Genomic DNA, 26,787 nt, shown 5'->3' with positions numbered 1-26,787 from the left:
AAAAGCTTCATTTCTTAAATGATTATTTTGCTCGCTAAGTATGTAGTCCTGGCTGGCGTAGAATTGGTCATCTAGACCAGGGTAGCCTGGAACTCCAGAGATCCACCTGCCTCTGCCTCCCTAGTGCTGGGATTAAAAGGTGTAAAACACAATACTTGTAAAAACCATGTTCTTTGGGCTGGAGAGATGGCTCAGTGGTTAGAAGCATTTGTTGTTCTTGCAGAAGACCCTAATTTAATTTTCAGCATCCATATCTCTGTTTCTAGATGCCTATGACTCCAGTTAGACACACATATACACACCACACACACACACACACACACACAGACACACCATAATAAAAACATTAAACCAGTAAATTCCATTCCTTATTTACAAAACATTTTCTATTTTTCCTATAAAGTCAAATTATATCAAATATTTTACAGGCATCAATTTTTTTAGAAGTTCCAAATGGTAACAGGAATTTGAAACTATGCCTAACTAGCACTTTTCGCTGAAGAGGGACTCTTTCTCAGGCCTAGTTATGGTAAGACATATAAGGGCTAACCATCTTGAGACACTGGGCAGGCATCGACTGTCAAATCTGTTAAAATCTATTAAAAATCACTATTATTATTGATAATAAATACTTCATTTTCATCTAAGTAAACAAGGACTTGGGATGGACTGTTGGGCTGTTTGAAAATACTTCCTAATGGACTTTGTGTAGTCAAACCCCCCCCTGAACTGTAGCTCATCCTGCGTCATCCACACCTGCGTCAGAGGTGCTACTTCCCTTGCTACCTAACAGGGAGAATGCCGTGACTAGGTCCACGATTGGTAAGAAACACTAGCCTCAAAAATTTTGATTGGTGCGGCTGAAGACATGGCTCAGCGGTTAAGAGTACTGACTGCTCCTCCAAAGGTCCTGAGTTCAAATCTCAGCAACCACATGGTGGCTCACAACCATCTGTAATGAGATCCAGCGCCCTCTTCTGGTGGGTCTGAAGATAGCTACAGTGTACTTACATATAATAATAAATCTTTTTTTTAAAGATTTATTATTTATATGAGTACACTGTCTTCAGATCTGTCTTCAGTCAGATCTCATTACAGATGGTTGTGAGTCACCATGTGGTTGCTGGGAGTTGAACTCAGGACCTTCAGAAGAGCAGTCAGTGCCCTTAACCTCTGAGCCATCTGTCCGGCCCCATAATAATAAATCTTTAATAGATAAATAATCTCTCGTATACATAAAATAAGTAAATAAGTCTTTAAAAAATTGTGATTGATGCTAAGAGTCAAATGATTGGTCCAAACAATCTGCAGGCCACTCAGAGAATGGTCTGGGAACTCTCCTCCTGCACTGTCTCGCCTAATGTTACAGATTCAGGCCCAATGGAAAGGCTTGTCTCGCATGAATGTTTTTGTAGGTCCTTTGTCACAATCGCAGGTTAAGCTAGTAGAACAAAGAAAACAGCTGCGGAGACAGGAAAATTCTAGAGACAACAGAATGGAAGGGAGCAGTCCACAAACCAGGCTGTGACCGCCTCAAGGGGGCTGGGGGGAGACGCCGGGAACCAGTCCTGGGGAGTCGGCCACCAACTGAGCTGAAGAAGCAGTAGTGGAAACAGGAAAAGACACACGTGGTGAGAGTAGAGACGCAATACTGGAGAAAGACAGGCAGCTGTATGGAGCGGGAGAAGAGAGCACGGGGCCCTGGTCAACAAGTGAGCTCAGGGGGCTGTCGCATCTCACATCAGAGGCTCTCAAACGCCTGGTTGAGGACTGTAGCATCATCCCTAAGGCTTGGGGCCCAAGGCCTATGTGCAGACTGAAACACCAGAGGGCGCCACTAGCCTCTGTTTTGACTTAACTGCTACTGTGGCTGCTCTCCTCAATGGTAGAACCAGAAGCCAGTGTTTGAAGAGCTCCTTCCTGCCCAGGATTTCCATCTGGGTAGAGCAAAGGAACCCTCAGCAGCAGACAACTGACACTGGAGAAACAAAGTTCACTCATTGCATCCTAGACAGAGCAAGACCTCACCCAGAGTACACACAGTCTCTCTCTGGGCTGCCAGAGAAATTTGGATTTTCTGTAGAGCATCCAGTACTACTAACCTTAGGCTCACTCCTGTGACATAATACCACCTAAGACCTCCTTGGGTCCTGTGATGGCTTGTATATGCTTGGCCCAGGGCATGGGCTTGTTGGAGTAGGTGTGTCACTGTGGGTGTGGGCTTTAAGACCCTCATTCTAGCTGCGTGGAGGCCAGTCTTCTGCTTGCAGTCTTCAGATGAAGATGTAGACCTCTCAGCTCTGCCTGCACCATGCCTGCCTGAACTCTGCCATGTTCCTGCCTTGATGATAATGGACTGATTCTCTGAACCTGTAAGCCAGCTCCAATTAAATGTTGTCCTTTGTAAGGCTTGCATGGTCATGGTGTCTGTTCACAGCAATAAAACCCTAAGACAGGTCCTATCCAGTCTAACCATCTCAACAAGGCCAGAATCCCTGACACGGGTCGAGCTATGAGAGTCAAGTTGCTGGGGGGCTGGAGAGATGGCTCAGCGGGTAAGAGACTGCTCTTCCAAAGGTCCTGAGTCCAAATCCCAGCAACTACATGGTAGCTCACAACCATCTATAATGAGATCTGATGCCCTCTTCTGGGGTGTCTGAAGACAGCTACAGTGTACTTACACATAATAATAATTTTCTTAAAAGAATTTAAGTTGTTAGGAGAACAAATTCTTTTTAAGGTTTTATTACAGTATGTATGTATATATGTATATAGTATTCATTTATGTACTGTGATGGTAGAGACGTACCTGTGGCGCATCATGCATGTGGTATCAGAGGACAATTGGTGGGACTGTTCTCATTTTCTCCTTATACCACATATGTTGCAGGGCTGACATCACCTCAAACTGCTGAGCTATTTGACCCCACCATCCTTCAAACAGTGACTTTTTGTTCTCCTAATTCATATTCGGTTATGACAAGCCAGTAGCAAGATTAAGAAAATTGCTGGGCAGTGGTGGCACACGCCTGTAGTCCCAGCACTCTGGGAGGCAGAGGCAGGCGCATTTCTGAGTTCAAGGCCAGCCTGGTCTACAGAGTGAGTTCCAAGACAGCCAGGGCTATACAGAGAAACCCTGTCTTGAAAAAACCAAATCCAAAAAACAAACAAACAAATAAAAAAAGATTAAGAAAATCATAGTCTGTACCTCTGACTGACAGTGAAATTGCAGCTTCCTCCCTGGATTGTCTAAGTGAATGATCTCTTGATATGGTAGACTAAACCAAGCATATGGAAGATCTGGTTCCTGAAACACTAATTCTGTAAAGTTTTTTTGACACTTAGTGTAGTAGCAAGTTTCTGTCTAAATACGACTTTATCATCTTCTTCAGTTCCAGACGACTTCTCTTCTCAATTATGTGAAAACATTTTTAAGCTGACTTTGTGTGTGTGTGTGTGTATTTGTGTATGCATGTGTCTGTGTGTGCACACACACACATGCATGTATGCACATTGTGCATGTAGGTACTCATGTATGTGTGTGCATGTGGAGACCAGAAAATGATACCGGGTTTCTTCTTCAACCTCTTTCAAAGAACCTCTTTTTTTGAGACACTGTCTCTCAATGAGGCCGAATCAATTGGCCTTACGGGCTGGCCAGTGAATCCCAGGGATGTGCCTGACTCTGTTCCATCAGTAACTATAACAGAAGGCTTTAGCATAGCTACTCAAGATCCCCACTCAGGTGTCTATGTTTATACAGAAAGCAACCTACTGACCGAGATATCTCCTTGGACTTAAATGTACTTATCTTTTAAAAAATTAGAACTGTTATTTTGATTTTCTAAATTTTATTAAATTATTATATAATAACTAAAATATTTTTTAAAATATCTTGGTTTCCTAGAATACAAAATTTATCATTGTAAAACAAAAGGTATCACACATGTGACTGAAAAACTCTGAATGAAGCTTTTTTCTGTCTTTTGTCTGTCTGAGGTTGTCAGATCTTGGAGTTACAGTTGTGCGCTGCCATATGGATGCTGGGAATTGAACCAGGGTCATCTGGAAGAGCAGTCAGTACTTGTTTGTTTGTTTGTTTGTTTGTTTGTTTGTTTGTTTGAGACAGGGTTTCTCTGTGTAGTCCTGGCTGTCCTGGAACTCACTCTGTAGACCAGGCAGGTCTCGAACTCAGAAATCTACCTGCCTCTGCCTCCCATGTGCTAGGACCACGGCTTGGAGACTTCCAATCTTCTTAATATAGCACCTAGCCTTCCATTTATCCCCAGTTACAACTTAGAAGTCTCCTGCAGACTCCATACTTTTGCTGTGAGCTGACTTAAACATACTCACCACACAGTAGATTATAGACTTCAATATTTTCAAATGGTTCGACAACAGTCTTCTCTTTAAAGCTAGGTCCATGTGCCAAAAAGATTGCCTGTGTGGTAAGAATGATATTAATAAATGACATTTGACTCACAGAGTTTAGGAAGAGACACACATTTCCATTCTGGGACAACCTCCTATTTGTTCCTTAGGCCTATTGGAGAATTTCTTCTAGGGATGAGAAATGTGTTTTAAAATAGTTTCCACCTGTGACCTGTACCGATCACACATCAACTGGGATCCAAAATGTATTTGCCTCTGTCTTAACAGATGGTAATGCATGAGGGGAAAGGTTGATGTCTTGAGCATTAAACACTGATTAAGTTCCTAACTCCTCTATTTCTCTGGCAGCTCTTAATTACTTGTGGGATAGAGAGACCTAAGCATTTGATTCATATCTAGTCCATCAGTTTTAACCTGACATTAATTAACAGATCTCCTAATTTAAGACTGCAAACAGCTAAACGAACAAACACAGAGTTCTTTTTGGTTAATGGCATAGCCAGAAAGATTTTTTAAAGGTAGGAGAAACTGATTTTTTAAAGGTGGGAGAAGCGGGTTGCAGAAGCCACCAGGCTTTGCTCTGGAGGAGGACTGTGAGCTAGTTAAGCTCTCTCTCCCGTGGCTCCCTCTCCAGGGTGCCTTTCCTGGGCTCAGGAGCTCCAAACTTCCTTCCTCACTATCACCGACTTCTATGTCTCTTTGGTTGCAGCTGTTTCCTCCACAGCTTCCTCAAGTAAAGAAGCCCTGCCCAGGTCTTTTCTGCATCTGTGCTCCACCCCCCAAACACAGAACCTTGTCCTCTCCATTTTAAACAGTGTCTATGCCTGAGACTTGAGTTTATTTCCAGCATAGTCTCTTAACTGCCATTCAACGTCTCTTGTTTCATATTTAATACACACTTCAGACTTGTGGGCCCAGCTATTCTCTGGCTTTCTCCTTCCGAATCAGCAACAGCCATGGTTGAACACCCTCTGGTAGCTTGCCAAGGCTCTTCTGTCCCCCAAGAGATGATGAACTCCAAACTAGGGTCTCTATATTGGCTATTACTTCTGCATGGGACACTCATTGTTTCTCGGTATTGGAGAAATTATTTGCCGCATCTTCAAATCTCTGCTTGAATGTCTGTCGCCCTGGAATCTCCAGTTCTTTCACACTAGTTAAAATTGCATACCACCCTCAAAGGCACCTACGGCAAAGACTTCCCAGCAGCGGCTACTCTGCCCTGCTTTTTCTCCGTGCCCCACAGCCCTTCGCCCACCATGCCAAAGCACAAAGGCCAACTGCTTCAGTCACCGCCTCTCTCTCTGTTGACTTGTTTCTGTTTAGCTGCACCAAGTTACCTCCATGCTCTTGAATTCATTGTCGTAACCGTGTGTTCCTCCTGCACAGCCAGAACTCCCGTTGCTCCTGCGAAAAGGCAACATTGTTATACACTGGCCTTTAACTGCGTACAGGAGGTGTTATCCTAAGTCAAGCTTTAGACTTAGATTTAAATAACTGTTTTTGAAGTTACTTTTCTGGCATCTCTGTCTCTGTCTCTGTCTCTGTCTCTGTCTCTGTCTCTCTCTCTCTCTCTCTCTCTCTCTCGTGTGTGTGTGTGTGTGTGTGTGTGTGTGTGTGTGTGTGTGTGTGGTGTGTGTATGTGAGACAGGATTTTCCCTGTCCAGTTATGTAAGTACAGAGGAGGCCTGTGATTGGACAGGGGAAAGGGGGCGGAGCTAAGACAGAGACAAGGAGAAGAGGAATAGGAGAGTGGAGGTGTACATGAATGAACAAAAGCGGTTTGAACTAGCCACAGGAAGCTATATCATAAGGTTAGAATAATGGGATAAAGCTTTCATCATTATCATTATCATTATCTTTTCTCATTACTGGCTCTGAAATTATTGTATTGACGGCTCATAAACTGCGATTTTATTGATACATAAATCTGATTGGTTAACTAGAAGCTTTAAGAGTTTAAATTTTAGACCAACCTGGTCTACAGAGTGAGTTCCAGGACAGCCAGGTCTACACAGAGAAACCCTGTCTCTGGGGAAAAGAAAAGTTTTGATTTTACCAGGTTACCGGGTATAGTGATATCGTGAGGTTGGCGGTTCAATTTGGTTACTGGAATGTGGGACAGAGCCAGAGGGACCCCGTTTGGGCATAGTGTTGTGACCTGCCAGTACCAGCACAAAAACAGGATATGCTGACTCATTTTTAATAATATCCACAACATTATTAGAAAGAACTAGAATTTTGGCTTTTACAAAGAGAATTCAAAGATGGTTGGCTCTGGGACATTGGCAAAGGAAGAAGTAATGTGAATGGATTCAAATGTTTCACCTTCAGGGTGGGCAGAGACAGCTCAGAAGATAGTGGCACTTGACACTCAGCCTGAACTCAGGGCAGTCACCGATTCATGAAAACCATCCTCTACCTCCACACACATGCCATGGCACGTGTGTCCAATCACACACATAATACAAACACAAAACATGTAATATAGTAAACAGTTTGCAAGATTTCATCTTCCAACTCACTTTTGCCCACCCAGCTCAATATAATTGAGAATTCAATAATTTAGCAATAAGGCTTTGAAACTTGAGGAAATATTAACTCCTGTTCTACAGTAGAGAAGTCTACGGGAATATTAAGAAACCATGAATGGAATGGGGACATGGCTCAGGGATTAAGAGCACTGACTGCTCTTCCAGAGGTCCTGAGTTCAATTCCTGTCAACCACATGGTGGCCCACAACCATCTGTAGTGGGATCCGGTGCCCTCTTCTGGTGTGTGTGAAGAGAGCAACAGTGTACTCATATAAAATAAATAAATCTTAAAAAGAAAAAAAGAAACCATGATCAAGGTTTACTTGGGAGTAACCATAAGACGATATACTCTGTAAATTCAATGTATATTTCAGCAAATCTGGGATTTCCTCCATTGACTGCATGGTTAAGAGTGCTGATTATTCTACTAGAGGTCCTGAGTTCGATTCCCAGCTCACAACCATTTGTAATGAGATCTGATGCCCTCTTCTGATGTGTCTGAAAACAGCTACAGTGTACTCAAATACATAAAATAAATAAATCTTTTTTAAAAAGTATTTGAAATTCTCGCTATGAATTTTATGTACAGTTGGTCAGACAAAAGTAGTGATAAATGAACTTAAGGCTTTATTAAACTGGTTCAAATTTTGCTGCTGAAGAGAAGAAAATGTTAATTTCCAAAAGATGCCTTTGGAAGGTTTCTCTCATCTACTCCCTGTCCCTGTGCCCACAGGGGCAAACACACAAACAGAATAAATAGGGAGGGGGATGAAGAAGAGGAGGAGAGGGAGATACTCATCCTATGTTAACCGCTGACCCTAAAGACAAGGCAGTACTTTAATGGCTTAAAAACCTGACTCTGTGGCTAAGAGTGATTGCGTTGAAATCACTGGCTGCTCCGCCTGGGCTCAAACGCATAAGCGACACTGTGTCTCACCCACTGTCTGTAACTCCAGTCCCAGGGCATCGGGCCCCCTCTTTTGGACGTTGAAGGTATTGCATGCACATGGTGCAAGGCGGAAATGGAGGCAAAACACACCAGCATACGTAAAATAAAAAAGTAAATCTCAAAAAGAGCATCTGACAGCTTGAAAATTCACAGCTGTCACTCGGTTTATATAGAAATGTGTCAGCATGTTGACTAGTGAACGCTCAGTTCAACCGTCACGGGAGAGAAGAAAGTAAACTAACAAATGTCTGGGATGGGGCAGCAGAGGAGTGGCTGGCTAGGTGCGTAAACTGGACTTCCTGTAGGATGTGGCTTCACATGCTTACCTTAATTCCAATAAAACGGATTGATAGTATATGTGAAGGCTATAAAAACAGTCTTATTCTGATTGCCCAGATATTGTGTCCCAGGGATAGTGGAATTATTTGACTAAAGATAATTGAGTTTTTAATCCTAGGCTGGAAGCTAGAGTGCTCTGGGAACAATGACATGAAAAGGTCTTCCGAAATGAGATTTTGGTAAAAATGGAATTGGTGGGTGTGTGCGTGTGTGTGTGTGTATGTGTGTGTGTGTGTGTGTGCCTCCATCTCCTGAGATCATTTAAAGAATAACCTATATAACGTATGTGAACTTTCATTCAGAAGTAAAAGAGAAAAAGTTCTCGGAACAGCTCTATTCCTGCATGATTGCATTCTTGTCTCCTAACCACTAGTCTGGCTCTGGAAACCTCGAGCTGCCCTTTGGGAGAGATGAGGCGATGGGAGCTGTGTTGGTTGGCGTGACTTCCAAGAACAAGATGGATGCTTTTGCTCTTGTCCCCTCCCTGCCTAATTAGCCCAGCTGAAATCCAAGTCTCTGCATGGTATGCTGGGTAACACAGGAGCATGATGGGTAACACAGGAGCATGATGGGTAACACAGGAGCATGATGGGTAACACAGGAGCATGATGGGTAACACAGGAGCATGCTGGGTAACACAGGAGCATGAGGAGACTTCTCTTGTCCTGCTCCTCACTAATCTCTTTCCTTCTGGTCCTCTCCTATGCCATCATCCTTGCTGCATCCTTACCTACTCTGACCTGAACAAGTTCCTGAATCAATCACTCTGTTTTCAGAACTCCAGAATCTTCTCACATAGCACACACATTCCATGTATGTATATATGACAGTGAAGAAAAAATACAGGAACCAAGACTATTCTAGAAAATCCAAGTCATAAATTAACCATAATTTTGTCTTGCCAATACATTGCATAGCTAAGCAATACATTGTATAACTAATCAATACATTGCATAACTAACGTCAACAACCCCAAACTCCACAACTTCCCTGTGAATGCCATAACATTGAATACACTATATATACTTCTAAGACACCAACCTGTCTCTTGCTAGACTATTCTGCTCCTAATAGCAGGAAATATGAACCTCACTGCAGCCACCTCAAGCCACCCGGGACCTATCAGTGATCTTCTCTCTTCGAGGTCAGTCACAGCCCTTAGTCATGACAGATAAGCCATCCTTGCAGAGAGCAGCTTCTTCCATGGTTCTGAGGCAATAGAACCCCCCAGTGATGACTGGGGTCTTCTCCCATACAGAAATCTCTTCTCTGCCCTCATCTGTACAGAGCTGAAGAAGTCCATCTTATATTACACAGGGCTCAGCAAGTGACGTTTCCCAGCAAAGAGAGTGGGCCCACTATGTCTTGCTCAGACAGAAGGACTTGATTTCTACTCCTAGAGCCTTGTATAGTAGTGCCCGGCAGCACGTGGGAGATTTCCCATGCACAACACTCCGCCCAACTCACCCTGACTCTGAGAGTCTTGTGAACTCAAGTCAAAAGCCATGCATCCAGAAGACTTCTCCTGTGTTCCCTGACATGGACACCTGCATGACCCGTCACTTTTGTATCTAAAAATCTTGTGCTTGGTTCTAACAGGAGTTACACTAATTATACCTGCCTCATCACATAGCCTCAGGACACACCTATTTATCTCTAGTTCTTAGACAGGTGCTGGTGTGTATTTGACAGCTGCCATTGTAACAGAAAAAAAGCTGACATTCATGCTCTCCAAAAGTCCTCAGTGATAGGTGTAGAAATTATTTAATCACAATCTAGATCTTCTACCCTGCCTCTGATCCTGGATAAACACACACACACACACACACACACACAACTGGATAAAAGACAACATGCATCCAAATGCATTACACACCGTGCACATACAGTTGCTAATAAAGTTTACTCAACAAAGGAAAAGCATTTGATAGGCAAAAGATTAGAGGTTTTAAGGGTTTTTTTTCCAACTCCCTTAAGTAGCTACTTGGGCAACTGAACCCTAAACTCACAGGGTGGTGCTAGCTAGACATTGCTGCAAGTTTTTGTTCTTGTTCATTTTGTTTGGTTTTGTTTTTCAAGACAGGGTTTCTCTATGTAGCCTTGGCTATCCCAGAACTCATAGCATAGAGCAGGTTGGCTTTGAATTTATAGAGATCTTCCTGCCTCTGCTGAGTGCTGGGATTAAAAGTGTTTGCCACACCACCGCTGCCTGGCTGCTGCTAGCTTTTGAAAAGGGTGCAAAGCCAATAGAACTATGACTCTCTACCTGGTATTCAGGTGCCTGGACCCACTTAGATCATTCAGTATCAAATGCCTCCAAACTTCTTTGAATAGTAATACTTGAATACAATGCCTCCATTTAGATGCATATGTTAGATGCATTACTTAAATCTTATGATTAATAGTAGTTTAATTTGCTGCTCATATTGTCAGGAAATCGTTTTACAGAACATAGTTTTCTAAAGTTGAAGACAGACTCAAAGAGAGACTAGTGCCATCTGGTGACAAGTTGGGGAACTGCATGTGTCTGGTCAAGCTGTGCATTTCCAGGTTAGACTAAATTCAGTTAACACCCCCGCCACCCTACTAGCCCCCCCCCCCCATTTCTCTTCCTGCGCCTGGTCTCCATGATGAGTTTGAGGCCAGCCAGGACTACATAGTAAGACTTTTATCTCAAAAAACAAAACAAGGGGGGCTAGTAAGATGGTACAGCGGGTAAGAGCACTGACTGCTCTTCCGAAGGTCCTGAGTTCAAGTCCCAGCAACCACATGGTGGCTCACAACCATCCATAATGAGATCTGACACCCTCTTCTGGTGTGTCTGAAGACAGCTACGGTGTACTCATCATATATATGAGTAGCGATAAGAATTCCCAACCTTCTTCCATCTTTCCATCTGTATGTATTATGAAACAGTAACAGCAACTACCTAACAGGAATACCACCAGCAAAGAAGTCCTGAGTTAGCATTAAGGGAGAAATGCCAGGGTCAGAACCCCTGACAGCAGGGGCTGGGGGAGGAGCTTAAGAAGCCCACAGCCAGAGGCGTCTGCTGGGAGCCTATGAGCAGACACTAACCTGAAAGCCAGCCATTGCCGGTCCACCATTAGATGAGCTTTCTCAATCCTGACATTTTTGGCGTAGTGCAGTCGTTTCGGCAAATCGGGAGTCAAGTACGGTTTGAAGTGTTGATCAGGTTTTCGGCACTGAAAAAACATGCAAGTATTTCTCCCATGACACATCAAATGAGCAGACTACCTTTTAAAATTTCTTCTTAAGGCAAGTACTTAAGCGAGTTTTAGAAGTAAGTGGATTCCGGCAAGAGCGGTGACGCCTCAGGTGGTGACAAGCACTTGCTGTGCCTGTCAAGGACCTTGGTTCAGTTCCCAGCTCCAAAATGGTGGCTCACAACCACCCATAACTCTAGTTCCCATACCCTCTTGTGGCTTCCTCGGGGTACTAAAAAACACATGGGCACATCAACTCATTCAAAGGAAACATACCATAAATTAAAAATAAATAAAATTTCAAAATAGGTAGCTTTAAGATTAGCTAATTAACTAGAAATCTAACCCTCTTTGGCCACATGGCCAAATATAATAATCATAGTTATCATTACTACAATCATTACAATGAAACTTAAATTTTGATTTAAGTTTGATGTCTTTCTTATGTTTTTATTCTTGGGTATTCATCTGAAACCTCCACAAATTTCTCCTCCCCCTTTTTAAATTAGAAAATGAAGCATATGTAGAGTTAAAGTGAGATTGATATATGTTAGTAGATATATAAATTAAGTTTATATTATGTTAGTAGATATGGACACATATATAAATTAGTTTAATTATACCAAAAAAAATCAATCAAGAGTTCATCTAAAAGAAATATCAGAATGGGAGAATAAGGAGAAATTATCAATGAAAGAGGAAAGGAGCCGGGTGGTGGCGCACACCTTTAATCCCAGCACTTGGGAGGCAGAGGCAGGCGGATTTCTGAGGTCGAGGCCAGCCTGGTCTACAGAGTGAGTTCCAGGACAGCCAAGGCTACAGAGAAACCCTGTCTCAAAAAATCAAAACTAAAACCAAAAAAAAAAAAAAAAAAAAAAAAAAAAAAAAAAGAGGAAAGGAAGTATTTATTGTACATGCCGTGTGAGAGCACAGAATGTATGAAGTTCACCACTCCACCCGTAGGGGGTGAGATTGTTTATGTATAAAGGATTTCTGTGCTAGCACCTCATTGCATTTACAATGGGTAAATTAACCTATTAACCACTGTGTATTCTGTGTTCATCCTCAATAGTTTGCTCCATCTTACAGGTTTTTTCCTGACTACTTGCCACTCATACTAATAATTTAGTGTCATTCCTACCAATAATAAACTCATAAATTCCAAGCAATAAGAATATATCTGTCACTGTATTTTAAAAACAATATTAATTCATTAATAGATCGTAAACATAGAAATATGTTGTGAAATGTTCTAAATTGGACTTACACTGAGGTTCCTTACAATTTCTTCAGAATTAACTGTTTCAAAACAGAAAGATAAATCACATTACACATAAATCACAACCAAAACATGTGCATAATTATAGCAATTTTGACCCACACATTTATTTACCTATAGCTGTCATCTTGAAGAATTGAATAAAAATTATTTAAATCAAGGAATTACTTAAGAATTAAAGCTTGGAATACAATATAGCTTTAGCCTAGTGGCTTGAGAAAGCAGGATTTCTTGTGTGCTTCTGTGTGGTTTCCCCAAATAGACAAAGGCTATAGTCTCAACATGGTCTCGGAATGTGGTAGCCATGGCTACTTCTTCAATGTCTCCCCCTGCCTCCTTCACACTTACAAGTGAAGAAGTCCTGAGGTATATTCTTGGTCCTGATTCGGGGGGCAGGTCCTTGATACATATAGAAGTTTACTTCAGGAAAATAGTCTGTCATGTATTCCACTCTGTCACAGGAGATCTGGTCCATTCCTGAATTATAAAATAAAGACCTCGTTGGGTGTGTATAAAGGATAACAATTGTCTTATGTTTGATATTGTCAAATAGGAGATGTTACAAATCTCAAACACAGGCAAACTGAAAATCTGTGAAATTTAATTCATTGTTATTATTCTTTAAATGGTAGAACTTGAAAATGGACGTAGGAAAAGAGAAGAGCTATGGAGTGAAACTCAGCAGGGACCATAAATGATCATTCGTTTAATACCGATGGATTAAAGATATTTTCATCTGAAGGTACATTTGAAGTTCATGAGCACCATGTTCTCTAGAACTGGTTAATTAAGTCTTTTAAAAGTTTACTTTTAACACCTCCTTTTAATAAAATGTGCATGAAGCCGGGCAGTGGTGGTGCACACCTGTAATCCCAGAACTTGGGTGGCAGAGGCAGGTGGATTTCTGAGTTCAAGGCCAGCCTGGTCTACAGAGTTAGTTCCAAGACAGCCAGGAAACCCTGTCTCGAAAAAAACCAAATCCAAAAAACCAAAAAAACAAACAAACAAACAAACAAACAAACAAAAAAACACCGCCATACCATGATCAGCCAGAACGATTATATTGACACAGTTGTGTAGATTCCTCTGTTTCAGCCCCTCCATCAACATTCCAAAAGCATTGTCGACTAACTGCAAGCCCTTAATTACCTAAGAGAGAAAGAACTGGGTGTTAAAATCGTTCATTAAGTTGTTTCAGCTCACTAAACAAATAGCCAATCAAGCAAAAGAAAAAAAAATCAAACATTTCCTTTGCTAAAATTGTTGGATTTGTAAAACAACAGAGACAGCATCTATGTTAGGAGAATTAACACAGACAAATGTTCTTAATGTCTATAAATAACAAAAAAATTTGAGTTGAACCACGTTTTCTATAAAGAAAGTCTGACCAGACAGTTATAAGATATGAAAGATATCAGAGTATCAATCAACAAACACCATTCAACCATAGATATTCTTCTAAGAATACCTGATGGTAGAGACATGAGTCTCAGAATTCTAAAGGAGCCAAAGAATTGCACACATTCTGAAAGATCATGTGATAGTAGACAGTTAAAAGGAAGCACATTCCACAACCAAATAATTCTATTCCTATGAAAATATTACTTGCAAAGAAACTTATCATGTTACTGACTCGTATTTTTTAAAAACTATGTATTTCATGTATGTGGGTACACTGTCACTGTCTTCAGATACACCAGAAGAAGCCATCGGATGCCCACTACAGGTGGTTGTGAGCCACCATGTGGTTGCTGGGAATTGAACTCTGGAAGAGCCTCTGACTTGCAATTTTAATTCTAAGAAAAATAAATTAGGCAAAACTTTTAAGATGGATGTGGAAATCTTTTGTGTGTGTGTGTGTTGTTGCTGCTGCTGCTGCTAGACCCCATGTTCACAGCCACAAACATGCCAGGCAAGCTGACCTGTTCTCCCTGTCCGTAAAACATTTTTATAGAGAAGAAAAGCATAGGAAAAGGTTCAAATAGCATGTTAACATTAACAAAGAAAATTGAATTGTAAACTCAACCATTCATATTACACAACCTTATATCACCCTTTCTGAATGAAAACAAATGGGCAAGAAGCTAACAGAGATAAATCAAGTTATATAAACATTGCTTGTCTCTGACTAGTGAACTGGGGTTCAGTCTCTTTAACTGTTTACAGTCTCTGCGTTCAGTGACTTTTCTTTATCAATATTACACATTGAAATGACTTAAACTTTGGTGAAATTTCAAAGTTGTAATTTTTAAGTGTTTTCTTTTTAGTGACATGGTAAGAGAAACAGAGACAGAGAGAGGGGGACAGAGGAGGAGGAGGAGGAGAAGGAGGAAGAGGAGTAGAGTGAAGAAAGAAGAGAAGGGGAAAGGAGAGGAGGAGGGAGGAAGAACAGACCACCAGGGTGGGTAAGGAAAGAGAAGAACCAGGGGAAAGGGAAGGGAAGAGGACGAAAGAAGAGGGAGGAGGGGGAAGACAAGAGGGAGGAGGGAAAAGGAAGCACATTCCACAACCAAATAATTCTATTCCTATGAAAATATTACTTGCAAAGAAACTTATCATGTTACTGACTCGTATTTTTTAAAAACTATGTATTTCATGTATGTGGGTACACTGTCACTGTCTTCAGATTCACTGTCTTCACACACACACACAAAAGATTTCCACATCCTCCCTTAAGAGGGAGGAGGGGAAGACAAGAGGGAGGAGGGGGAAGACAAGAGGGAGGAGAGAAAAGACAAGAGGGAGGGAGGAAAGGAAGAGGGACAGGGAGGGGAGAGTAGAGTGGAGAAGGGGTAAGAAAGGGAAAGGAAGTTTGTAGACTCCTTCCTCACTGGCCAAATCCCAGCAGCCTCCAAATCATAATTTCACACAGCTCAATCAAGTGTAACATTCCACTACTTATTAGTTAAATCTTATTCTTAAAGGCTTTGTTACATTTAAAAAATTAGCAAAAAAAAAAAAAAAAAAAAAAAAGTTACATGGTGTTAACTCCTTACTTCCTTTAGTCTTTCAAGATAGTCTTCTGTTCTATGGTATCATCTTTTCCAACCCTAGAGCTACCTAGCATATTAGGCCTTCCAGAACCTCTTTTCTATAGCCAAGAAAGATGGGATTTGGTGAGTGAAAAATCTAGAACAAATTAATAAACGCTTAACTTATTGCATGGGCCAAAGCACACTAAAATAGCTTTTGTGCTTTTAGCTTACAAATTTTGGGAACTTTGAACTAAAATGTGATTTCAAATATTGATAAGGATAATAATAAAAATGCAAAGCCTTCCAACTATCCCTGTTTGCCCTGAGTCTTACTGCAGGCTTTGTCCTAATCTCTCTTCTCCATTCCTCTTCACTCCCTCACAATGTGTCTTCTTCTGTGCATATGTGTGTCCGATTCCCTGCTCCCAGCTTTCCGTATATATTCAATTACCATTTGGAAACACCTCCATTTGGACACCACGATTACATCAATTGGATAAAGAGCATCTCCCCAAACCAACCCCTGTATCGGGCCTACTAACGTCGATGGCGCCTCCTCACTCACCTCTTTGCAGATGGCAGAAGGCAGAGACGCGCCATGGCTCTTCCGCCCCCACCTACCTCACACGTGTCACGCCACATCTATCCTGTGATTCAATCTCAACACCACACTTCCTTCCACTCTTGATGCTGGACTCATCCCAGATCCCAGTCCACCCTCTCTAGTAGACTATTGCAGAGATCAATGTTTCTCCCTCCTTCTTGTGCCCAATAAAAATGATCTCTAAATACACACAGGACCAGCCATTCCACTTGCCTAATAACAATGCCCCCAATGCTTCCTGTTGACCGTTTTTTATGGCCTGCAGAGATCTACATGATTAGGCGATAGGATTTTTTTTGTAGCCTTCTCTCTGGTTCCCAGTGCCCTAGTCAGGGGTTCAAAATACTATGCACACAGCACTTCAAAGAGTATAGTCAACACAGAGTAAGTATTTCCCAACAATGGTTACCTAGTATATCATTATGTCTGCTGTGGAAGGGGCCAGTAATCTATCTGTTTGTGGCCCTTCTGTGTTGTCCTGTAGTACATACGCACTTTACTGGCCGTTCACAAATTCTGTTTCCTTTTTGTTACTCATTGGAGAATTTCTAACACAGTTGGTTTTAATGTCATCTTGACACAAATTAGAACTTTCTTCACAAAGGAAGTCCCAACTTGAGGGATTGTCCTGACAGATGTGGGAAGGCCCACCTTGACTGGTGGCTGGCCAGACAAAAGGAGGGGGGTCATTTCAGGAGGAACATTAGCTTACATTTGCTTGCTTAACCCTCCTTGCTGCTACAAGGAATGGTTTTACCTTCATGTTTTTTCTGACTTTCTGAGCTCCAGACACTAGCCTCCTCCAGGAGACTACTGAGGCATCCCATCCCATAAACCGAGCAGCTGGTAGATGCTGCTCCCCAGCAAGAGACCCATTATGGGAATATTCCAATGACTGAGGCACCCAGCCTCAAGGATAGAGCAACCATTGTGTTTGCATTATTGCGGGGATGAGTTGGCTGTCATTACTATTTTAAAACCTGCTTAATAGATTCTCCTTGTGTGTGCATAATCCTCATCTCTTTCACTCTGGTCCTCCAGAGAACCCTGACTACAACACTCTCCCAGCAAACCACAATCCCTTTCCCAGCAGACCACAATCCCATCTACTGGAACAAGATCTCATATACACCTCTCAGCGCTCAGGTTCTGCAGCATTTTTCATAATTACTCATCAAACCTAAAACCACATACCTTTAAAATTAGATCACAGAAAAGAAAGGGAAAAAGTATGTAATTGTAGAGACAGGGTTCCTCCTATAAATGTAGACAACAGTTAAACTAGACAATAGATACTAAGTGTCTTTCGTAATGAGTTCTTCACCCTCTAGCCAGGAGAATAAGTGTAACATTTCAGATTAAAATCAGAATGGTACCAGGAGGCTGAAGAGGCCCACAGAGTGTGTGAGAACTGAGTAGGGCCTTGCTTGTATTAGGAATAAGTTTGGGTTTAAAAAAAAAGAAGGAAGAAATTTCACTGGTAAATAGCAACAAAAGGATCTGCAGACAAGTGTGCTCCCGTTGCTGTGGAAGGCAACTGTTAAGTGAGATTCCTGGGACATCTCACTCCTGGGAGCTTTTACATTATGGCCAATGTGGGAATTAGAAGAGACTTCAGTGGGGTTTAAAAGGCAGAAAATGCCTTTGTGGGTTGAAAATAGTATTTAATTAAAGACAATACTCGTGTGGAAAAGTTGCACGAGAGTGGCCATGCTAATGAAGAAATTGATCCCAGCAGCCGCTCCAGTGCCTGAGGTACTTGGGAACCTCACTGGGGTGTGGTGGTGTGTACGGTAGGCACCCAGGACACACCACAGAGATTGGCAGGTGACTTCACTTAAAATGTCCCTGTGACAGGGCTGAGTGGACATGCAGTATGTAGCCTTGAGTTTTCAGTATGAGAATTAACAGTGCCTCCTCAAAGTCCTCCTGGGGTTGCCAATCGAAGGAATTAAGATGTGGTTAATTAGGCAGTTCTCCTTCCTAGAAGGTTTAACAACTAGAAGATTAAACGGAAATGTTGATCTTAGACTTTTAATGACTTAGAGAGATTTTTAAAATCCTGTTTTACTCTGTAGGTTAGGCCTAGAAGATTTTCCATCTGTTGAGAAACAAACAAACAAACAAGCAAACAGAAACAGCAAGGAAACCCCATCTTACTCCAGCACTGACTGGTCCGAACGAATGCCCTGCAGAATCAGGTTCTTCTACATATATGGTATAAAAACTGGGTCTGCAGGTTAAAATGGAAACAAAGGAAGACATTAATAATTTGGGATAAACCTACAAACAGAGTCGTGCTTTTGTCGCTCATAAGCATGCTGGCTGTCCCTGCCCCCTCTGCCTCCTTATGCAGGCTAGAGGCTAGAGATGAGTCTCCTTATCTGCCTCCTTATCCAGGCTAGAGGCTAGAGATGAGACTCCTAAAGGAACATAAATAAGACCTTCCCAGATAAAAGCACTACTGTGGCTCAGTTGTGAAACGGCTTGCTTTTGTAGCTAAGACCTCTCTTAATGGGCCAGCCCTTTCCACTTCCTGGTGTCTTGCCTTTGGCTGACTCTCTGTTCTGTGTCTGCTTCTTCTATCATCATGTGAAGTTTACCTGATGCTCTCAGTCAGCTCTGACTAATCTGTGGCTCTGTCTCCTTCAGCCTGGACTATCATCAGAAACAAGAGCCAGGGCCTCTGTCATTTCTGCCCCAGTTCAATATGGTTGTGTTATCTGCCTCTCTAATGGGGGACTGACTCCATCTCTGCTGTGGAGGTTAACAAGCCTCACCCCCTCAGCACCTGCTCTCAGGTGGTGCCCATTAGAAATCAGTAGCAATAGCTGGTTTAGTGACACATGCCTGTGTCAACTCCAAACACAACTCTCACCTCCAGGAGAATAGAATTTACTGTGGAGCCAGATGCGACTGGCCACAGCCTCGGATTTTGTTTACCCCAAATTCTATATTCCAACACAAAAGCAGATTCATGGAGCTCTTACAGTAACAGAACAGAGGAAGTCAGAAATCAGGCACTTCCAAATACATTGTGTGTGAGCATCAGAGGAGAATTACAGCAAAAACGGGGATAACTCTGCTCTCAGCCCCAGAAACTATCTGGTAGTATTCTTAGCTCTTCAATGGTTAGAAACTAGGGTTTTGTTATGTTGATATAGTTCAATATTTTTTTACTTGTTAGTCACTGGATGTTAGGTCTGGCATAGACCTGGATAAAGGATGGCTACTCAGAGGGCTGCACATGGCTTAGAATAAATTGTAATTTGGCTCTGAACCGGCCCGATGCTCCACAAAGTGCTAATGAGTTAGTCAGCCTTGGGGAAGGTTTCAGTGAGAAGGACATTTCTAGAAGTGTCTATCACGCCTACAGTCTCGGCAGTCAGTAAGCCGAGGCAGGGAACTGAGGCAGGAGGATTGCAAGAAGTTCACAGCAGCCTGGTCTATGCAGTGAATTTCAGGCTAGCAGGGCTATATAACCAAGTCGCTCAAACTACCAGAAGTGGTTGGGAGCAGAGGGCAGGGGAAATAAGAGGGAAAAAAGACAGACAGACAGACAGACAGACATGAAGGGAAGGGAGACAGAGAGAGGGATGGAGGGAGGCAGAAAGGAAGGAAGGAAAAAAGGAAGTTGGGAAGACAGACAGGACAAAGAGGTAATTCCAATGGTTTTTCTTTGTCTATTTTTTCACCAGTGGTAGTACAGAAGGTTGCAATCTCGCCCATATACATACACATATACACGTTTTATATATTTATCACAATGGAGTACTCTCAGACAGAGCTGTCACTCACCGTTCAGTTTTGGGCAGGTCCAGCCACTGTAACAGTGTTGAAATCCTCTGTTCATATGGGACAGAACTGAAACAAAAAGTTTTGAAAAAAATTAATCAAATAAACCCAACATACTCTTCACTAGAGAGAGGAGTTGATGCGTCCTGCATCCATTCTGTAGTACAGGATCAAAACAGTGAAAGAGGTGTGGCACACTCTACCGGAAGGGGCGTGGCACACTCAATGGGCTGCACTGTCATCATATGATGTGATGACTTTCTACAAACATGTCTCTTCCAAAAATGTTGCTTTCTTTCCTTTTTACTCATTTCTCCTTTAACTTTGCACAGCTAAAAGGAAAACTGTTGATTATCAACAAGTTAAGTGGATAACTCTTGACTTTTACTCATTATGCATTCCCGCGTGTTGGTTGTCTTTTGGCAAACAGTGTACTTTCTTTCTGAAATAGTTTGATCAGAGAGTGACAGGCCTTGAAGTCTTTCACTCCGGCTGATGTAGGCTGATGGCTGGCTTCATATGTTAACTTGTCCCATGGGATCACTTGAGCAAGACCTCAATTAAGAAATTGTCTGTATCAGGTTGGTCTCTAAGTATATCTATTTGACTAAATAATAGTCAAGCATCATCTTGACTATTAATTGGTTTAAGGTGACACTGTGGTTGGGGCTACCCCTAGGCAGGCAGGCAAAGCAGCATCAGCGCCCCTCCATGGTTCTGCTATGTACAGAGCATGCGTGCCAGAAGCCATTGAAATACTTGATGCGAAGGAGTGCTGTAACTGGGCTGACTGGCAAAGTTACCTTTCTGACCTACGATTAAGAATAAATCACAGGAGAGAAGAAACAGAATGTTGTGGAGAGAGGAGCCCCAGTAATACAGGCAAGGAGGCAGAGGCAAGCAAATGTCTGAGAGTTCACGGCCAACCTGGTCTACAGGTCAAGTCCTAGAATAGCTAAAGCTACACAGAGAAGCCCTGTCTTCAAAAAAAAAAAAAAAACCTCAGACTGTGTCTTCTGTGACAGTCAAAAGAATGGACTGACAGACACGCCGGGTAAAGGACTAAGAGTCCTCAGGCCATGCCTCCTGGACTGAGTATGGGGAAGTCAAGATCATCACAAGCAGACGGGTGAGTGCATGCACGGGCATCCATTCATGCTGATCTCTGCACTCTAGATGTGATGTGGTCAGCTGTCTCCTGCTTCTCCTGCCTCTGTGCTGTGTCTCAGTGACACAGAAAGGCAACCTTAAATACCTTTCTCCCATAAGTTGCTTAACCACAGTAACAAAAACTAGGACAGCAGCTACAGTGCATGCCACCAAGCTTAATCCAGAACCCATATGAACGAGGAGAACTGCCCCTCAAAATGTGTCCTCGGACTTCTTCATATGTTGCATGGTGCACTTGAGGACAGTACATACACACACACACACACACACACACACACACACACACACACACACACACACACCAATACATACACATGCACACACACACCAACACATACACATGCACACATATGCACATACATATACAAACACACACAAATCAGTCTTTAAACAAACAAATAAATAAGGAAAGCGGCCCTACAGATGGAGCCTTCTGGAAAGAAACGTTCCCTACTTGCTGTAATTCCTGTAGATGGTAGGGAAGGAGCCGTTGACAGCCACATCTGATCCTGGCCAGTAGTAGCAGGCAGCTTTTAAACCTTGATACATTGCCGTTAGCCAAATCTATAGAGTGAAAGACAACATGATAATTGCTTAAGAGCAAACACATACTATCCTGCTAACACTATCCTGCTAACAACTATTTTGACTTGTTTTTCTATTTGTTCTTGTTTTTACAGTAAATTAAAATCTATGATTGGTCAATCTCCGTCAACAATAAAACATGTAGTAAGGCAGTAACAGTTCATTGTTTCTCCCACACTGATAGGATTGCATAATTCTTCACTTTCGAAGAAACTGAAGAACAGTATGGGGGAAATTAGATATCTTTTTGACAAAAGTTGAGTATTGGTCCATTTATGAATACAAGACCAAATTTCAACACAAAACTACCTGAGTAAACAACTACAAATGTTTGTAAAAATTCAAATAGTTATAATAAATAAATAGTAGTAAAACCTTCACATCTTCAGGCATTAGAAACTACGTGAATGTCGGGAAACTCGGGTGGACTGAGAAGACTAAGGCATTGTCAAGTGGAAGCAGGCTTGGAGTCGAGGTGAGACCGCTACATACCGGCTGCCCACCCCACCAGGCGGGATTGCTTTTCTCCACTGAAGAAAGTGAAAAATTCTTGTTGAGGTACACGTCATACATGTTATTGTCAATGATGCCGTGTGACTCTGGATACAAGCCCTGGAATTTTTATTACAAAAATAAGATTATGAAGTATGCTTTAGTACAATATAGGCAGGCTGCAATAGCCACAGATCTCTACTGATACCTAGGAAGACTGGTACACTTTTCATGTTACACACCTGAAGCTATCAGGAAGACATAGATTCTTATCCGACGTATATCTTGGCTTCAGCTGGGGGTAGCAGCAGATGGTTTGTACTGACTTCCTGTTGTGCTTACACTGTTAAATGTCCCCCCAGAAGCTCAGTGGTTTGACACTGTTTGGTTCCTGGCTGAGAGTACTTTTCTAGGAGAGTGTAGACCCTTTAGATCCATAGTTCTCAACCTTCCTAATGCTGCAACCCTTTAGGACAGTTCCTCGTGTGGTGTGGTGGCAACTATAGAGCTTAAAATTATTTCATTGCTACTTCATAACTGTAACTTTGCTTCTGCTACGAGTTGCAATGTAAGAATCTTTTATGCAGGATATTTGATATGTGGTCCCCAAAGGGCTCGAAAACCACAGCGTGAGAATCACTGCTTTAGAAGGTAGAGCCTGGACAGAAGAAGTGGGATATAGGTCACTGGGACAGGCCTGGTTTGTTTGTTTATAAATTTACTTTCTGTGCACGTACATGTGTCGTGGGTTATGTACAGGCTTCAGCAAGCACAGGGAGGTCAGAGGGCAACTTTGAAGGCTCCTTTCTCTCCTTTCATTATGTGAGTCATGAACATAGAACTTTACCAGCCGACCATCTCACCAGGGCATGGAGTTTTACAGCCCTGTCCTACTTCCTGTTCTCTCTCTCTCTCTCTCTCTCTCCCTCTCCTTCCCTCTCCCTCTCCCTGTCTCTCTGTTTCCTGACTACACATGAGCATGACCAAGCAGCCTCCAGCTCCAGATCCAACCATTGTGACAGAATGGATCCCATCACATTATACTCCGGAATAAGCAGAGAACTTCCTTTCTAGCTTAAATGGCTTTCTGTCTGGTATGTTCTAGCAATGAACAAAATAACTAACATACTATATAACACACACACACAAAAAAACCAACAACTCTTGCATACTTAATAACCTGTTTGTTACCCATCTTTTTTTTTAAAAAGTCACTAGAATGATTCCATTTATGAAACAAAATTTTGTTAAGTAAAACTAGTCAAAGAAATATGTATATATATGTATATATATAATGTTATAAAATATATAATTTAACATAATATATAATATTTTCCACATGGACGTATCAGTGTTTACAGAGTGCCTTATCTCCCAGCTGACTTCCAGTGAAGGAAAGGGCAATCTAAAAGTCCAGGAGGATGCTCACAGTGCAGAGGTTGCTTTGATCTCACAAAGGTGAGTTAGCCTAACGCAAAGCATGTGTGGTTAATGGATGGGGAACACTGAGCCATGCCTTTGTAGCCTGGGCTCAGTTGTGCACTTATGAAGTGTGTAGCACAAGCTTGCCCAGTTCTTGCTCAATGTGTGCCTGTCTGTGTAGAGTCAGTTCCCTGCCTGTGGTCTGTCAATCTCCCATGGGTCCAAGGACTTACCGTGACAATGGTATAATGATTTGGGAAGGTTTTGGTGGGATACACTGCTCTCATGTATTGGGAATGGAGTCCACATGTTTCTGTAAAAAAAAAAAAAAAAATAGAGTAAGAAGACGTTAGCGAGGTGTTTCCTATGTATAACTAAATACCAACAAGTTTCCAAGAAACTGAAAAAGGGATTAAAGATGGAAAGAGGGTGGAATTCTGACCCTGAAACTTTACTATAACTTTTACTATAAATAATAAATAGTCCATTTCTAGGAGTCAGATGGGCTTTTTTCCTGGAATGAGCCAGGAGGCAGTGCTGTTAGACTTTGCAAGGCCGTGTGGTTTCTGCTGCAGCAACCAACCTCTATTCTTTGCACAAACACACCACAGGTAATCCATGCACAAGGAATGCCACTGAGATACAATTAATGTTACCAGTAGACATCGAAATTTGAATTTTATATAATTATGTATGCCATAGATTTTCTCCTCTTTTGAATCATTTAAAACTCATTAAAAATAATCCAATTCTTAGCCTATACAGCATCAGAGGCATTAGAGGCAGAGTTGGCTGAGGAGCCCCATTTTGCAGAGCTTTAAGATAAAGCTGGCAGTGCTTCCTTTTAGTTCCTCTCTTCCAGTCTGATAATCACCATAACAATTCCTCTGCAGAATTTGGCTCTTGGCTGCCAGGTCCTACATTTAAAATATTCTTCGGCATAACAAAGGTCATCAGAGCCCTCCTCCTTCACAGCTCAAAAGGCACTTGAAGTGCACAACTGCAAAAACCTGTGCCACCTGGAAAAATTCTCCAAGTGAGTTCACTCCGCACCTTGTTATTTTTGGGTCAGTTTCCATCTGAACTGTGAAGCTTCCTGTTAGGTGTTTTTCACAGAGTGTGGCACTGATTGCCCTTCATTGTTCTTCTGTTTTCAGTGTGAGCAATAACCCCGAGAGAGGTCAGGACCGCTGGGGCACAGTGGCATTTCCTGTGCAGCAGGGAAGACAAAGGTGTGTTTCCACACCCAGGTCTCACGACCTCTCACTCCCAAAGCCCACTCTCCCATTATAGATCCTACTTAAGTTAATACACAACGTGAAAGCCAACGAGAGCCAAAATGTCGCACACTCTGTAGCTGAAAACAACATTCTCCTAAACAGACTGGAGTTTGTTCTACTTCCCAGCCATTGTTAGGATTCAGAGATTTCCCCCTTCAGAATCTCCAGAGTCCACTGTGTACAGTCCACATTGCAAAGAGGAGAGGTGGAGGTGTCTCCTGCTTCAGACATTATAAACTCAAATTACCATGAAGTTCTATGGTAAAATGAGATTTAATCTGTGTTGGGGTTCTGTCTAAGCTCCACCCCACACCTACCTGGCAATAGCCAGGAATGCCCCGCCCCAGAGATCTGGCCCACTATAAGAGGGGCTACTTGCCCCTCCTCTCTCTCTTTGTTCTCTGCTCTCCCACATACTCTCACCTCTCTGCCCCTGGGGCTCTTCCCCCCTCTCCACGTGGTCATGGCCGGCCTCCACTCCACTTCTCTACTCTCTCTCCTCTCTCTCTTTCTCTCTCTCTCTCTCCCTCTCTACCACTAACTCCCATCCCCTACTCTGAATAAACTCTATTCTATACTATGCCTGTGTGTGTGTGGTCCCTCAGGGGCAGAGGTGCCCAGGCAAGGGCCCGCCTGGACATCTTCCCCCACGCCGCCTAGCCACACTCACCTAACCCCCTATACTCTCCCTTTTTAAGCCCCCTTCAATCTGCTTTTACCATTTAAAGAATGGCATGGGAGAAAAGAATGTATTCAATGAACAGGAATGAAGAGTCAGTTTGTGTTATTTCCTTAGAAAGTGGGTAGGAGGACTCACGTTTGCAAATGCCGGGAGCTACTGGGTATGAATGAAGTGTAACTGAGCAGCCCCCACCCGAACCAGGACCCACCTGCAACTGTCTTCAGACTAGGGCTATTGCTTTGTGTCACTAGAGGACAGCCTGCAGAAAGCATGGATTCCCTGCAAGTGTGTTTCTTCTGAATCTAAATAGGAACTTAAGTTTAATCTAGATCCAACAGAAAGCCTCTAGTGGGACATGATGATGGCTTGCTTCTGCAGGAAAAGGAAGGCTATCAATCAGGGCAAGGTTTCGTTTTGACTACATACTCTCTAACATTGCCTCATATTTCGTATACGTAATTTATAGAAAACATCTTCAGAGAAACAAAAATCGAGGGCAGATGGCCGAATTAGCTTCCTGAGCTTGAGAAATGGGAGTTTGGATCTCCAGCACCCACATAAAAGTGGGGCGCGGTTGTGTGCATCTATCTTTAACCCCATGCCTGGGGAGGGCAAGTTGGGAAGATCCTTGGAGGGGACCTGCCAGCTAGCCTTGGTGAACTGATGTGCTCCAGCTTCAGCTTGAGACCCTCTGTCAGAAAATAAGACGGAATGATTGAGGAGCATTACCTGGTATCAGCTTCTGGCTTCTACACATGAGCACAAAAATGCAAACAGGATAAGAATGTATACGCAGGCTTACAGTCTCCAGGACCGCAAGGACAGAGAACTACCTAAGGAGCAGCTGGGAGCTTCTAAACATTACTATGATCAAGACCTTGCCACAAAGTGGTGACACACAAACAGCTCAGCAATACCCACAGACTCAAGATGGTGCCTTCTTTTTCATTGTTGACAATCCCCGCTTATACCTTCTGAGAAGACTGGCTAACCTGTTTTCTATCCAGAACTCAGTGGAACCCGTAAGGTCCGTGGGGTGTTGATCCTCCAAGTTGTGTGCCT

At 42.5% G+C, this 26,787-nt stretch overlaps 1 protein-coding gene across 1 annotated transcript in view; it reads right to left on the bottom strand.

Moving 5' to 3' along the window:
- The window catches only part of Enpp3 (ectonucleotide pyrophosphatase/phosphodiesterase 3), a 67,154-nt gene that overhangs the window by 16,216 nt on the left and 24,151 nt on the right, over positions 1–26,787 (bottom strand). The window contains exons 7-17 of the mRNA XM_052169626.1: positions 23,997–24,076; positions 22,342–22,461; positions 21,719–21,828; positions 20,098–20,163; positions 18,460–18,532; positions 13,761–13,869; positions 13,069–13,197; positions 12,709–12,740; positions 11,293–11,420; positions 5,733–5,799; positions 4,354–4,441 (exon numbers count right to left, since the gene is read on the bottom strand). Of these exons, the coding sequence (XP_052025586.1) occupies positions 4,354–4,441; positions 5,733–5,799; positions 11,293–11,420; positions 12,709–12,740; positions 13,069–13,197; positions 13,761–13,869; positions 18,460–18,532; positions 20,098–20,163; positions 21,719–21,828; positions 22,342–22,461; positions 23,997–24,076 (1,002 nt within the window). The remainder of the gene's footprint in view (positions 1–4,353; positions 4,442–5,732; positions 5,800–11,292; positions 11,421–12,708; positions 12,741–13,068; positions 13,198–13,760; positions 13,870–18,459; positions 18,533–20,097; positions 20,164–21,718; positions 21,829–22,341; positions 22,462–23,996; positions 24,077–26,787) is intronic.

The sequence above is a fragment of the Apodemus sylvaticus genome, chromosome 23 (assembly GCF_947179515.1).
Source record: "Apodemus sylvaticus chromosome 23, mApoSyl1.1, whole genome shotgun sequence".
Taxonomy (NCBI): Eukaryota; Metazoa; Chordata; class Mammalia; order Rodentia; family Muridae; genus Apodemus; species Apodemus sylvaticus.
Note: the sequence above shows the minus strand (reverse complement) of the source record. Positions and strands in the feature narration are given on the sequence as shown.